Raw genomic sequence first — 16960 nt, forward strand, 5'->3', positions numbered from 1 at the left:
GAGTTGAAAAGAGCGACAAATCTTGCAGTGTAGCTTCAAACGATTTTGTTCACGTTTATCCAATACTAACCGTGCATGTTTTCTGCATACCCGATTATGTGACCCTGATACAAATGCTAGGCGAAAAATCTATTTTTGCGCAATATATTTTCAAATAGTTTTTGACAATATATCCAGAGCAGTCGAGAAATTATGGGGGCTGAAATTGTGATAAATGCATTGTGCAAGAACAGCAACGCGATAAGTACTAAAATGGAATACAAAGGGGCATTAATCTCGGGATGGTCAAGTTGGATTCTAGTGTTTACATTTGCTTATGTTGGGAAGGAAATATAAATAAATTACATAATAATTAAAAAGAATGCCAAAAAGTTATATTCAATTAACATAATATACAATGTTACAATCTAGAAACATGGCAGCTCAAAATGCTACCAATGCTATTAAAAATCGTATAGTATCTCTCTTAAACCGAACTGCATAAAAGGGAAAAGAAAAATCCATCGAATACAACCGACCATAAGTCCTACCTTTCGTAGATTTTTGCAAAGCATTCGATACGAAAGAAATAAACAGCCTAATAAGAGCGTTGGAGGAAAGTTGTATTGAAATCCGTCACGGTCACCTTGAAAATTTCAAGTTTCTTAAATATTTTTGCCTCTGGAGCAGTAATAACCTTTTTTTAGGCTAACGTATTTTTTATTTGTCATTAGTATTTGTTTTGAAAGAAAAAAAACGGTTTTTTATTGTTTTTATTAAAAACAATAGTAGAAAAAGTAGAAAACAAATCAAATTGTTGATAAAACAGGCATACGAAAAAAATGGAAAATACAGAACGTGGAAAAATATCAGTAAAATTTCAATGACTAATATCGTCTATTGCCTCCCCTTGCTCTAATAACCTCTTGCAGATAACGGGGCATACTCTCAATTTTTCTCCGGATTACATGTTGTGGTATGTTATTCCACTCTCTCACTAACAGATCCTTAAGCTCCTGTGCTTTGTTAGGAGGAGATGTTAGGGGTTAAATACGTTTTTTTAAATCGTCCCAGAGATGTTCGAAGGGATTCAGGTCCGTAAACCTAGCTGGCCAGGGTAACCTCGTAATTCCAACCTCGACCAAATATTACATACTCATCGTGGCAACGTGCTTTCGCGCGTTGTTCTGCATAAAAACGACGTCTTCTCCAAGCCCTGCCATGGTATGCATAACATGTTCTTCCAGAATCTCCGTAATGTCCCTTTATGCAGTTAAGGACCCATTTTCGATGAAGGGTAATTCTGTGCGGAAGTTGGAAAATACACCTCCCCAAGCCATGAACAAGCCTTCACCAAATGGCATTCTTGGAGTAATGCAAGCTTGTGAAAATCAGTCACCGGTTCTCATCCAAACTCTTACACGTCCATCGGATCCAGTTAGGCAGAAACGGGATTCATCTGAGAATAACTCTTTGCTCCAATCGTTAATTCCCCAATGCGCGTATTGTCGAGCAAAAGCTAGTCGTGCAACTCGATGCGCCAGGCGAAGTGGCGGTCCTGTAGCCATTACCCAAGAAGATAGTCCAAAAGAACGAAGTCTTCTCCTGACTGTTGCAACGCTAACATTGCGATTTCTTACTTCCTGTAGACGATTTCGATGCATAATCGCAGTTGAGGTCCGGTATCGCAACAGTTCTTGCGACGTGCCGTTGAGTGTGACCGTCTTTCACAAGCGCAACAATTTGTGCTGTTTCAACAATAGTCAAGGGTATTTTTGGCAAAAAATAAACAATAATAAACACTTATAATGGCACTAATAAACACTAATGGTGGCAATAATAAACGTTTGTTCGTTGCGTTTGGACAAAAAGTCAAAGCACAAATGAGACATTTAAAACAAGCAGCAGTTACAGCTACCATTCATTTTGGGAAGTTTACACTTTTCCGCGAAATCGGCACTATTGGAATTCTTTGTTGCAAAGGAAACCGCTAAGCCGACAACAATTCTCCGAAATATGCATTAGTTTGTATTTGTGTTATTATTATTTACGCTAAAGCTCGTTAAAAATGAAATATCGGTGATTTTCAAGGTGACCCGGATTTATGATCGCGAGTGTATTATCGGTACACCAAACTGATAGCGAATATATAGAATAATGCAACCATGACCATAAGACTACACAAAGATACAAAATATATAAAAATCAACAGAGGAATCAGGCACGAAGACAAGTTATCACCCAAATTTTTCCAGCGCGCTTCTGGAACAAGCTTTCAAAAAATTGGAGTAGGAAGCCAAAGAAATTAATGTCGATGGCGAAATTAATTTTACTTATTTATTGTTTCAATCACAGATAACTTAAAAGAGATTGGAACTATGCTTACTGAATTAGATGCCGCCTGTAATAAAGTTGGTTTAAACATAAATTTTGGAAATACACAACACATGACAAATCTGGTACCAAGCGAAAATCCAAAAGTCGAATTCAATAAAATAGGATTATTTCATAAATATAAATACAAGCAAACTGTTAAACTGCAAGGAAAAATCACTTTAGTATGGACCGCATATGTAGCTCTATTAGACATCTTCAAAAGCAACATGCCAATATATTTAAAAAAATAGACGTTCGACCAATGTGTGCTTGCAGTTATGACTTACGGCGCCACTTTTCCAGGCCAAGCCAGACCCAGGCTTTTTTTTGCTTTCTCACGGTAGTAGAAAGACTTTATGTCCAAACTGCAGAGCTGAAGGCTCCACAGAACAGTTCCGGACTCTAGCCAAAGGGGTCGCTACCAGCTAAAATCACTACCGCTATATTCTCCAGAGAACGCCAAATGGAACCATCATGTGTTGATAGAACATCTCTTTGGCGCCTCCTAGACTTATTCGCTCACCTCTTTGTAGGAATTTCCTCGCTCTATCAAACAAGCTGCAAGGTATCAATAGGGTGTACCCCTGACGGGTACATATTCACAACTCTCTACTATAAAAGGAACACTCGACGCTCTTGAAAAAACTACGCACGCTCGAAGTCCTTACTCTCTACAAACACTCTGGGTATATGCCCAGATTTAACTGGGAAATACCCTTCTTTGGTTACATGCACACACACACGGACAGGACAACATATATGTCTAAATGTAAAACAAAATATTGTATAAATAAATAAATAAAATTGGTGACACCATGTCCTTAAACCAGACTACAGCAACCAAACTCAGAGTAGCCCAAATATGAATGGAACTCTCGCTACTTGGACTGACTTTCAGAGACAGAGGTGGAAACTAAGAAATAAAAAGAAGGACAGGTGTCACTGATGTTATAGAGTGCATAGCATGACTGAAGTAAAATTAAATAATTAAATTAAATAACGGAAAGCTGACAGAAAAATCAGAGGTAGACCACCTACACGATGGACAAACGACGTCAAAAGAATCGCTGAGAATTGGCTGCAGAAAGCTCAAGCCTGACAAAACTGGAAAAAATTAGGGGAAGCCTATGTTCAACTTTAAAAGAAGAAGGCTAGATGATGATGAACATAATATTCATATATTTATGAAAGGCTTTCAGCTGAGTCTGTTAACGAGCTATGGATAACTTCGTTGTGGATAATGCATTTAACCGATAGCTTAACGACTTATAGTTAAACTTCGATAAGAGGACCATCGTCGACAGTAGTTTAAATAAAATTATCGAGTAGATAGTTATCAAATAAAAAAGTCACACCATTTGTTTAACACCGTGGTCAAGTTGATATGGAAGCTTGATGAAAACATGCGTTACTTGCCATATGACTTGCTAAATCTAAGACTAACCGACTGCTAACATTCCAAGACCATACCCCAATTTTTTTAACCAGTGATGATGTTTTTCCTGAAAAAGTCCTCCCCAGATATTCGACCGGAGGCTCGTTTTGCTTCCGGAATATTGTACCTCAGGAGATGCCATTATTTTAGTATAATTTTTATTTCGGTTTGATTCTGACTGTCGCAGGCCGAAACAGGAGAGAATGAGAGACAGACGACGCGAGAGATATGGCAGTTTCGCAATGCAGGAAGTCTTTGGTAGTTTATGTGGGTGTGTGTGTTTTTCCCGATAAATGTGTGAAAGAAGAAATGGGAATCGGGTGATAGCAGGGCATCAGAAGAGATGTTCATTGAACGCCGACCGTCTCGTAGTGGTGACGGGACGAAGTGTCAAAGGTTTAACCCTCTCGGGCATCTCTCCCTGGCACAACTTTGTTAGGGTATTAGGAACATAACACAACCTGGGTACGTCACAGGTGTCTGTATGTAGATTTTTCTTCTTCTGTTAAATATGTAAGAAAGTACAATTTTTATTACATCGGAGGTCTTTTCAATATTATGGCCAAAATATATTTGTGGATATTTTTGTGATGCTTGAATGTCCTTTATATCAACGTCATATCCTACACACTTTAGCCAACACAACAATAATGCAACCAAAGCGCTGTATAATAGTTGACTCAATAGAAATATTTAAAATTTCCGTACAATTGTTGAAACGAATTTTAAATTAATATATTACAGCCAAATCATTTATATTAGAATAACATGCGTTTTAATAAAAGTGTAAATTGATATTTCTATTTGCCACTGACGTGTTCAAGGTATAAAAATCACGTAGAGAAAAATTATATACATAGGTACCTATATATTGGAAATCGGTAATTGTAATTTGAATATATTTTGAAGGTTATAGCTTTATATTTGATACTCGTGTTTTTTAATAAACTGACGAACAGACAGGAAGTCACAACAGGAAATAACATAATATTAAAATCGTCGCTTTTTTAAAATGATAAATTTATTTGAAATGAGTTTTCTAATAGAATATATTAAAATAATCTAGGGATATCGAAATGATGATGATTGCACATTTTAATGAAGCTGTAAATAATAAATTTTAATAAAAATATTTTTTAATTTTAATTTAATTTTTAATTTTATTAAATCCAAAGTTATTCATTTTACCAGAAGACAAAACACGCAATCTCCAACCATTACTCTGAATGGAAATTTTCTCCAAGTAGTAGATCAAATAAAGCTTCTTGGCATTATTTTCGATAAAAAACTTTCCTGGAGACCACACATTCGAGAACTTAAGGGTAGCTGCCTTCAAAGAATGAATCTTCTTAAATCACTAGCTCATTATAGTTGGGGAGCCGATGAGGAAACACTACTAAAAATATATCGAGCTCTTATTCGCTCCAAACTTGACTATGGTAGTGTTCTCTACATGTCATCAAGTAACTCACTACTACGTTCACTAAATGTAGTCCAAAATACTTCCCTTCGACTCTGTTTAGGAGCATTCTGATCCAGTCCGGTGAAAAGCATTCATGTAGAATGTTTGAACCCTCGCTTCATCTAAGACGACAACAACTTCTACTGCTTTATTTCGCAAGAGTTTCAGCAAATCCCACAAATCCCACAAGAAACCTCATCTGTAATAGACAATTACCAGTTACTAATAATCCTAGAATGGTACCGTCCACTATACAGATGTTAATTCCTTATTTCGATATCAATCTATTGTCGACCAGCCCTTTCACGGTCCCTCAAACTCCTCCATGGATATGTAAACTTCCAAATTTCAATATTGAATTATCCAAATATAATAAGAATGAAATATTCCGTTATCAAACAAAGATTCTATGAAATACTACATCAATGCAACTTCGATAAGATCCTTTACTCAGATGCATCTAAGACTGAGGAAGGTGTTGGCTGTGCTGTAACAACGACAACAACCACCGTCAACTTGTTTCGACTCTCCAGCAATTGCAGTATTTATACTGCTGAACTATATGGAATACTACAAGCGGTGAAAACTCCACTCAACGATGATAAAACTATAGCAATCTGTACGGACTCTCTGTCCTCCATGCAGTCCATAAGAAACGTACATTCTATCCACCCAATAGTTCAAGAAATCCAGAGTATATGTAATCGCCTTCAAACTAATGGAATTACAGTAACAATATTGTGGGTTCTATCACACGTTGGTATTCCAGGTAACGAAAAAGCCGATCAAGCAGCAAAACAAGCATGTTCTCTTAAGGTAACAAATAATGGACCTTTGGAATGATCATTGGAAAAGAAGCAATACCAAGTTAAGCGTTCTACAACCAAACATTTTCTACCACCAGCTCCCACCAATGAAAATAAAGGACAAGTCTATCATTCGAAGATTGAGAATAGGGCACACACGCCTTACACATGGACACCTAATGAATTACAGTAATCAGATTTTGTGCCAGTACTGCAACAGCACGACTTCCGTAACACATGTACTTCTTGACTGTCAACACTACCTAGCGGCCAGAAGAAAATACAATCTTGGTAACAACCTAAAAGACATACTTATCTCAAACAGCAGCAACTATGAAAATGTATTAAAGTTTTTAAAAAACACAAAGTTATACAATTTAATATAAAACAAAATGTAATATAAAAAATGTATTGTAACTAATTTGTACCCAATGTATAGTATTAACCATGTAAACATGACTGTAAATTGTAACTGTGTCAATGACCATTAGCTGTCGATACACATATTTTTCGAAATAAAAAAAATAAAGCTGTGTCAATTAAACAACAAAATTAATATAAAACAATAAAATACAGAAACTAAATAAGTACGTCCAAAACGTCCGTAAACGTCCAACATTTAAATATAATACAAGTGACATTTTGTATAATTAAAATGAACGATTGAGATTTACAGCCATGGAAAAAAAATAGTAGTTTTTTGTGGTTGAGACTAAGCTTCAAAAAGTTATAATAGCCCAGGCATGGCAGAAGAACGAGCGGCCAATTTTATGTAAGAAATGTCCATCCGTTTGACTCTCGCACCTAAATTCACGCCAAGTTGAGATAAAAATCCAAGGTCCCCCAATTGGATAACTTTTTGATAAATCTTAATTAAAAAAAATTTTTTTTTTGACGTTGGTACATGCACTTAGTCCAGCTTATTCCAAACATGTGTTTTTTTCCTATCGCCCACCCCCAGTTTGCCGGGAAAGGGGAAAAATCCAATTCAAAAAATCTACAGTTTTTTTCGATTTTCCGGCCAAACGGTGAATAGTCTTATAGGCACATGTATATATTTTTTTAATCAGAAAGTCACCCCTAATCGAAATAAATCAAATTTGAAACGAAATACAGCCACCAAGTGGAAATTTTTCTCACGAACCATTGGATGTAGGAAAATTCTGAGCATGGCAGAAGAACGAGCGGCTAGTTTTATGTAGGAAGTTTTTAGGTTTTTGGGTGTGAAGCATATACAAAGCTTTTTGCATAAATTGTTCCAAAATATTACAAAAAAAAAAATTCACTAAAATCAGGGACTAACTTTTTATTAAACATAATATAAAAAAAAATTTAAAAATTTCGATATTTTTTCTGCTTTTTTCGCACATATCTCAAGAACTATTAGTTTTAGAATAATTTTGTATAAACACAAAAGTTTCGTAATTAAATTTTACATTAGACAATGCTAGTCCTAAATATTAATAATTATTATTGTTATTATATTATATAAAAAAAAACAGTTTAAAAAAGGTTTTTTTGTTAAGTTTATTATAGAGACAAAAATCAAATCTATCCAATAATTTTTAAAAGATTAATTTTTTTTAAATGAATAATTTTCAAATTTGTCTGTTTTTGGCTTTCTCTTTTAATTAAAAGAACTTGTTTTGTCATTCTAAGAAAACATTACTCTTACAGATATGGACTGATGCTGTTTTGTAAATACAAAACGAAACATTTTTACAGTATATAGTATATAGTATATATTATATATATATATATATATATATATATATATATATATATATATATATATATATACATATATATATATATATATATATATATATATATATATTATATGTATAAGAAAATCACGGGTGATATCACATCGTAGTGATATAAAAACCAACAAAATAAATGCATGTGCACTTACAGAACATGCAATAACTCTTGGATTGACGGTCGTACTCCTTTTCTCGATATATATATATTTAATATAATAGATATTTTTTTTAAAAATTGTGAATCGAGTTCTGCAAAATGTTGTCTTATATATAATTTACAATAATGTTCCCTTAGGTTCACCTTAATATTAAGAGAAATTGTTTTCTTTTTTTCCATTTTTATGATTTTAATTAAATGGTTTTCTTGATGAACCAGATTATGATCTACCGGCAACAAAACTCCATTTTATATGGTGATGTTATGAAATAGTGCTGTTGCTACTATTACATTCATACTCACTTTCAAGTTTAATCTTATTCAATTTTTATAAATTGGGAATCGTTGTTTCTATACCCTGTATTGCTTTTTCACGACATTCCTAGTTTGTATGGGATATTTATTATAAAGATTCTCTGCTTCTGTTCTAGCATCTTGTCTAGCTGTGTAATCAAATATGATTTTAAACTAACCACAATGATCAACTATAAAAACTAGTACAAACCTATCAAAGTCTCCAGTACTTGTGTATTAAATGTTGTTTGTTCGCGTACAGAACTAGCCACTGATTCTTTGGACATTTATTCCAAAAATTCTTTTTCTGAAAGATATATTTCTGCATTTGCACGCCCACAAGAATCAATTTGTATTAAAGTACAAATAGTAGAGAAAAAAGTAAAATACAACTCCAGTATAGAAGATTCGCTTTAAAAATTATACATTTTTACTTACGTTAATATACATTTATACTTAAATTTTAATAATTATATTATCTTTTTAATTTTTATTTCAGATTTAATGGCTACTAATCATGGTAAATAAGATTATGGAGAAACCAAAGGAGAAATTTAATCCTTTATCAAAAGTAAATATCTTTTCATATTTGACGTTTGGGTAAGTAAAAAACTAGATAATACTTAAATAATAAAAGTAAATATCGCAATATTACGTTTAACAGTAGATATTTATGTTCTGATTGATGTCCATGCATCTCTGGGCCCACACATTCAAGCCGAACAAAGCACGTGTGCTCATACAATTTCTAAAGTCAACTTGTGTGTCACTACTATCATATTCAAGAGTTTTAACAATTCTGCTTTATATTATTTTCAAGAATGTTTTAGTGTATGACTCATTAAAGCTAGTGTTCTGTGATTTGAGGAGGATGTTGCACTTGACTTTTTGGGTATTGCCGCAAAAGGTCAATTGCAGCCATTGTCTAAGTGTCAGTCTAATATAATAGATTAAGGAGTTCAATCATTACACCAATGAGTTTTAATAATTCGATGGGCACATCATCTGGTCCAGTAGCTTTGCCTTCATTTGTGTTTTTGATGGTATATATGACTTTTTCTCGTAATATTGGTGGTCCGGTATCCTCTGTGGTTTCTAATGATAGTGCTTCAGTTTCATCATTAAATAGTTTTTGGATGTAATTGGTCCAGTGACACAATCTTTCCTTCACATCAGTAATAATATCATTTTTAAGGATATTCGTTCTTTTGTTAGTCCTAGGATATGTTATTTCTTTGACTTTTTTGTGTAAATTAAAGCTATTACACTTTTTATCCAGATCTTCTATTTACTTACATCTATCGGAGAGCCATATCTCTTTTGCCTCTCGAATTTTTTTTCTGATGTTTTTCTGAATTTTTTTGTGTTGATTCAGGTCTTTTGCTTTATGTTTTCTTCGTTCTTCCTTAAGTTCAAGAATTTCTACTGTCATCCAAGGTTTTGTTTTTTCCCCAAGTGGTTAGAGGGTTTCTCTTCCAACTGACATAAGGGCATGTTGAATTTTTTCTCATTTTTGGTCAATAGTTAGAGTTTCTACATTCTCATCTTCTTTAACTTATCTTAAGCTTTCGTTTATTTTAAATTTCGATTCCGCATATGTGTCTTGTTTGAGCCGCTTTGTATACATGATTTTCTTGGAGCTAGGGTGCCTTCCATTCTTTAATTTGACTTTCATCGACAAAAGAACCGGATTGTGATCGGAGAATATGTCCGCTCCTGGATAAGTTTTGGATGATATTACAAAATTTCTATATATTCTGCTGACAATAATATAATCTACTTGATTTCTGCCTATTTTGTGGTTATTGTCAGCTGGTGATCACAATGTGTATAATCTACGTTTAGGAAGTTTGAACAAGGTGGTTGCCTTGATACAAATATTATATCCTCATTGATACAAAAATCAACCAGCCTGTCGCCACGTTCATTCCTCTTCTCGAGTCCATATCGTTCCTCACAATTCTCCACTTCTCCCTGGCCCACTTTACCGTTTAAATCTTACATTATAATATTTATATCTTGACATTGACAGTTTGTTTATAGAAGTTTTGGATGGTGTCTTTATCCGTATCTGCAGTGGATGCATATACTTGGATTATATTTATTTTACGTTTTAAATGAAAGTTAAGAGAAAGCATCATTACTCGATCAGAGTAGGGAACAAAGTTACAAACAGCTTTTTGAAAATTCTTATCAACTATAATACCAACTCCCTGCCTGTGATTAAAGTTTTTGTTATCGGAATAATACATTGTTCCATTTCTGGTTACATTTTCCTGATTCGGGCTATTGACACAATGTTATCTAGTTTGCCAGATTGGTATAAACTTCTTATTTTCCATGTTTTCAAGGCTATAGAGGTATGCTTATGTGTTTTACAAAGATTTACCTTGACGACGACCTGAGAGGCCGTCGTCTAAATCTGATTGTCCTCTCCTGTCGGATCTTGGATTCCGAGCAACATGATTATTAAGTAAATTATCGTGTAGTGGGTCCATGATGATTTTTACTAAGGATATCCATGCGGATCTTTAATGTAGTAGTCATCCCGTGGCTTTCCACATATAAATGCCGTTGGCTAATTTAGCTCTTCCGCTTTACTTATGCCAATAATCATTTGGTTAATTTAAAACTTGTATTATCTGATCCAGTTTCATTTCCCTTACGCTCTATCTTTGTACTGCTGATGCCACTGCCCAGCATTAGAATAGGATATGAAAAGCAAAACTTTGGTAATTAGATTAGAGAATGGGTCTGGAACATAATTTCTTCTAGGTACGAGGAGATTGGAAGATAATTAGGGCTCACGTGGACAGGCTTGCATCCCTGAAGTAGATCTATCTTCTACCGGGAACGTAAAAGAGCATCTACCCGCTATCCAAATTCCAACTCAACTTAAAACCCCAAAATTCTACAATTGCAAGGGAACACACCCTTCATGATCTTTCAGATGCCTTAAAAGGCAAGAGTTAATAATTTCTAATCAAGGAACCATTCATCTCTACACTGAGAGACCCAGACTCTTAAAACTTGGTACATAGGTACTTAAAACTTTTGATGTTACGTTTTATATAGATCATATTATGTTACGACTGATTTGTACAGAACTGACTTCAAGTATCTATCTTATTAAAACGTAATTTATATATTACCCTCAACAGACGAATTAATTGAACATAGTGGTAATTTTGAACCTAATTTTTTAAAATACTTTACACATTTTTGTACGTTTTATGGTTAAGTTTAATTATTTCTTTGCTTTTTTCCAATAGCAGCATAATTAAAGCCAATCTAGAATTATTAATTAAACAAAGGTATAAAAAATAGGTAAATATTTTATATAAAACTATAGTGCAATTATTATATTAATCATTTTGTAATCGAAAGACAAAAAAAAAACAAATATACGCCATGCCACAAATATTTTTGATGTTTTTCATCAAGTGCATAATTCAGTTTATCTGATTTACCACACAACATTTAATTTTGCAATAAATGAATAATCATCTTTTTATGGCCGAATGGACCATTAAAACATACAACCCGCAGAACAGTTACATGAATACTAAATTTGTTTGAAACAGTGTGTTTGTTTTGTAGATATGTTTTGGAGCTAATAAAAAAAGGTTGGAAACATGATTTAAACGAGAGTGATTTATATGGATTACCAAAAAAATGTAAATCAAAATTCAACGGAGAACGAGCAGTGAAACAGTGGAATAAAAATCCATCGTTATTTAAACTATTGCTAAGCAAATTCGGATTAGCCTATGTGTTATTTTGTTTGGCTCATGTAACATGGATTGAAATCCGCAGGTAAGCAGACACCTATAAAAACAAGGGATTGATTTGTGTATTTATGTATTTATATATTTTAATTAAAATAAAATTGAGTTTATATAAAAATAATTTATAAAGATTTTTAAAATATATGGTAAAATACTTTTTGAAATTTTATTAAATTACAAATAAATAATTCGCTAAAATGAACAGTATCTCCCTGTCTCCCTAATGTACAGCTTTTTAGGTGAGTAGTTTCAGGTATCTGATCAATTTAAGTCATAGGAATATAGTTATTGAAAAATACGTATCGAGGCAATGCCAGTTTATTAAATCTTGTTTGAGAATCATGGAGGTTGATAATGTATCCAGTTGGTATACATCAATTTCTAAAAGTCATATTGTATACTTTAATTTCTCGCAAATATTGGTTGCAGCATGTCAATCGTTATAATATGCAAGCAACGTTAAAAATTGTGGGTTTGTTTTTCACATTAAAATCTTGGTTTAGTCTCTTTTTGAATAATGACCATCTAACGATCATATCTACAGTAGACGGAAGAAAACCATTGTTAGTTGCTATTTGTTTAATAATTTAGATTTTTTATCATAGTTTTCTTGGAATATAGGGATGTTGTATATACCATTAAATAGCTGCCATCTGATATTAAATTAGATGATTAGATGATGTAGGTATCATATGATCAGTTTGGATATGTTTTCTAAAAATTGGAAATTCTAATGCAGAACAAGAAGAAGAGGAAGAATTCTTTTTAATAATTGGATCTAAAATGTTGATAATACAGATATATGGATGATATTTTCGCCTTTATAGAAGGTCTACCTTTAGAATCACATAACATTTTATTATCTATTAGTTAATAATTTAAAATTTAATTTTACCTTAGAGTTAGAAAATACCGTTATCAACTTTTGAGAAACTACAGACAAAATTGATAAAATAATCAAAAGTAGTATTTACAAACTATCTTGTGGTGATTGTAATATGACTTATGTGGGTAGTACAATGAGAACTCTAACTAAAAAAATCAAAGAACATCTTAACAAAGATAAATCAAACTTCGGACATCACATTCAATTTAATAATCATTCTTTTGCTATTTCCAAACGCAATAAAATTTTACATAACATTTCAAATAAAATTGTTAGACTAATGAACCTTTTAGAAGAAATGAATATATCCAAAGAAATGAACCTGAATCCTAATTATTGTTGCTTAAACAGACAAATCAATCTCAATTACAATTATAAATATTTTTAAATAATTATTGGGGGACACTTTAGAGGAGATAGAGTGACCTCTTGCAATCTTAAGTAATTTTTTTCTTTTTTAAATTCCATTCTAATTTATAACAATTTTTAATAAATCATTTGACACATTATTCTTTATTCTTCTTTGAAACAAGAAATTTTAAAATACTCACTTAAAATTCTTACATTTCCCATCAAGAATTCTTATTTTAGGGATAACTTGTCAATTGAGTCTACTTTGACCTTCAGTCCTTAACGAAATAAATGTTTATTTTCTGGACAGTTTATTTCGACACATATTCGTACGTTTATCTTATACGTATGTATGAAAAGTAACATATTCTGTTAATATTATATAATTGAACTGCTTGAAAAAAGTTTATAGCAATTTTTTTCAATTAACCAGGTCATTGAAGTATATTTATTGATTTTATTTTCAGTAATTATTTGCTGTTGTGATTAGTAATATAATGATTTCAAACGTGTTTATGTTTATGACATTACTTTGTTAATTGTATGTTAATATTATCGTTTTCCAAATAGACTATAACTAATGAAACAATAAAATATTGATTGTAATAGGAATATATTATATTTATATAAGAATATTCTTGGATAATTTTACAAACATTTGAAGAAAATTCTTATGTATTCAATCCTAAAACTACATTAAAACATGTAGTTAGTATGGCATCGGTTCGAGATATTTTCAAGGTAGACTATTTTCGTATTTATTGAATATTAATCCAGATAAATCCAAATTAAAGGACATACCCTTTGAAAAAGTTTGAGATAATAAAACTGATGATCTGTACAGAAAAATAACTCTAGGTTGCGTAGACTGCTGATATTTTTAAAAATTGTTTATTTATCAGCATAAAAAGAAGAGCATTTAATCAGTATGTCCTTCCTGTTCTTACATATGGCGCAAAGGCACTTACTCTCATAAGGGCATCTACACCTAAATTAAGAGTAGCGCAACGTAGAATGGAAGGATCATTAATGGGCATAAATTTGAGAAATGGGGTAAGAAACGAATAAAATACATAGCTAAAACTACATGGAAGTGAGCAGAATATATCGCTAAAATAAAAGATAATAGATGGACAAAAAAATCTTGGAGTGAAGACCAATCAGATATACGAAATTTGGACCATCCGTGAGACGGAGTGATGACCCAGAGAGTATAGGTATCAACTGGATTGCAACAGGGCAAGATAGATCTGAATGAAAGTTTTTTAAAAAGACATATGTTCAGCAGTGGAAATCTATGAGCTAACGATGATGAAAATAATAGTAAACTATTTAGTAAATAAAGATTTAGATACCAAAAAGAATTGGTGTTATTTTATATTTTATATTATAAGTTAAATATTACTTTTGTATGGGATTAAGCCACAAGTGATTGTAATAAAAATTTTAGACTAGAAGTTTAGATTTCCAATCTGGAAATTCTTAAAAAAGATTATTTTTAAAAATCTGCGAAAATATATAACCAACAAGGTATTCGTGACTACTTTATCCATCCACAGTTCCTACAGTCCTGCATGTCCCCTTTATACAGTTATATACATCAGATAATAACATCAGGCTCTCTATATGACTCTATACGTTAAGCATCCTTCCTTCCTTATATATCCTACTCATCATTTGCCGCAACACATTAACTCCTTTCTCTCCCAGAGCCATCTAAACGTTCACAGGTATTCCATTAAGTCCCAATGTGCCATTAACTCCATTAAGTGCCGTACTATTCCGCATCATATTTAAAACCTCGACAATCCCGTCTCTCGTTATCCCTGGTATAACATTCTCATTTGGAGCCCTGCATTCTCGGTCTTATCTTTGGTGTTCTTTATTATCAACTTTTTAAAATAATCTTTAATACTATTTTTACTTTGTTTTAACATCCTATTAACACTCTTTCATGCGCATTCCTAATCTGACACACGTGAGTTAAGTCCATTTATGACTTGTCTCTTGCTGTATAGCCTTTTTATCCCCTTGGATTTTGCAACTCTTTATGCAGCTTTGCAAAGGAACTTTCCTGAGCAGTAGCTACAACACTCTTTACTTCCCTCTTTGGTACATTGTATTTTTTCTGATCTTTGTCTCTTTTAGACCTCCCATACTCTTTCTAGTATCTTTCTTCTCTCTTAACTTCTGCTACACTTTATCGTTCCACTACTAAGTGTTTTTGTCCTTAGAAGCCCTTTATCAGATGTTTTTCCTAGAACTATCTCTTCCACTCGTACCATAATTTTGATGTTGGTTCTTTACGAGTTATATATCGTATCTTTTTTCTCAAACTCTTTTAGCACTCTACTCTTGAAGATTTTGGCTACTGTCCTTATTGTTTTAATGTTCGCCTTACTTTTATTTCCGCATCCACTATCACCGATCGGTGTTAACTAGATACAAATTCACTTTTTATCAGTTAACAGCTGCTATTCTCTTTTAGTTGGATTCTTCAAAACTGCACAAAATATATCTCATTTTTCCCTTCCTTGCTACCGTAAGGCCTTTAGTATTTATAAAGAACATATTAATCACAGCCAAATCCCATGCCACTGCAAAATCAATTACACTATTTTCTCCATCATTTCTTATTCTCACTTTCCCAACCCTCATAAACTCTACTTCTATTCCTTACCATGAATTACCATTTAAATCATCTTTAATAAATACTGTTAGTTTAAAGAAATCTCGAGCATCTCGCAATCAAGGGCACTCCAAAATTCTTGTGTTTTCTGTTCTTCATACCCTAGAGGGGCCTAGGCACACATGATGTTTACATTGTTATCGTATGTATACAGTTGGACACTCATTATTCCCCACATCTTCTGTTTATCTATATTTACCACCTTACTAGACGTTTCTTTAACTCTTTGTTTAAAATAATACTTACTCCATTTCTGCCATCACTGTTTGCACAACTGTATATTAACTTGCATCCATCTCCAAGATAGTGCCCCAATCCTTCTTCTCTGTATGAAATCAATCAGCTCTCTTCCTTTAGTTTTTATCCTTTAGCTCTTATCCTTCTGACGTTGAGAGTTTCAATACGCAGGACCGGCCTCTTTAGACACTTTCATCTTCTAGACGTAGCTAATACTTTTCACATGGGTCAGGCGAGGCCTCAATTGGGCGTTGCTTACCAAGAATGCTCTAGCTCCCAAACTACTTTCCTTATTGCGTCTTTTCATGGTTTTAGCAAGGCATTTTTAATGCCGCATGCTCTTCCGGATGCAAACCATACTTCTCTGTCCCGGCTTGTGACCAGCGTATGTGCGTAGTGTATCTTCTATTATTAATTATTAATTATTAGAATTAGACGAAATAGACGAAAGTTAACAGAGAGGACAAAATAGAACAATATTGTTATGCTGGCTCTTTTTGTAATTGCGCTTTCTTTTGAAGCTTGACAATCCAAATGGCAATTGTATCTTTAGAAACTACTGCACGAATGATTTCTGTGGTTAAGCGGTCAAACTATCTTCTCAGGTTCTTCAGCCATGAGTTATGGCTTTCTCCTACTAATATTTTGCCCTGTACTTTACCTTTTTATATAATTGGGAGTAATTCATATCTTTCACCTATTAAAACATGACCCAAGTATTGTATTTTCCTATC

General features: G+C 33.0%; 1 protein-coding gene across 2 annotated transcripts in view; it reads left to right on the forward strand.

The window, feature by feature from the left end:
* Positions 1-16960, forward strand: part of LOC140439249 (probable multidrug resistance-associated protein lethal(2)03659) — a 173437-nt gene that overhangs the window by 72566 nt on the left and 83911 nt on the right. For both annotated transcript variants that reach the window (XM_072529048.1, XM_072529049.1), the window contains exons 2-3: positions 8775-8875; positions 11876-12091. In XM_072529048.1, coding sequence (XP_072385149.1) covers positions 8793-8875; positions 11876-12091 — 299 coding nt within the window. In that variant the 5' untranslated portion in view covers positions 8775-8792. The remainder of the gene's footprint in view (positions 1-8774; positions 8876-11875; positions 12092-16960) is intronic.

Source organism: Diabrotica undecimpunctata, chromosome 4 (assembly GCF_040954645.1).
Source record: "Diabrotica undecimpunctata isolate CICGRU chromosome 4, icDiaUnde3, whole genome shotgun sequence".
NCBI lineage: Eukaryota > Metazoa > Arthropoda > Insecta > Coleoptera > Chrysomelidae > Diabrotica > Diabrotica undecimpunctata.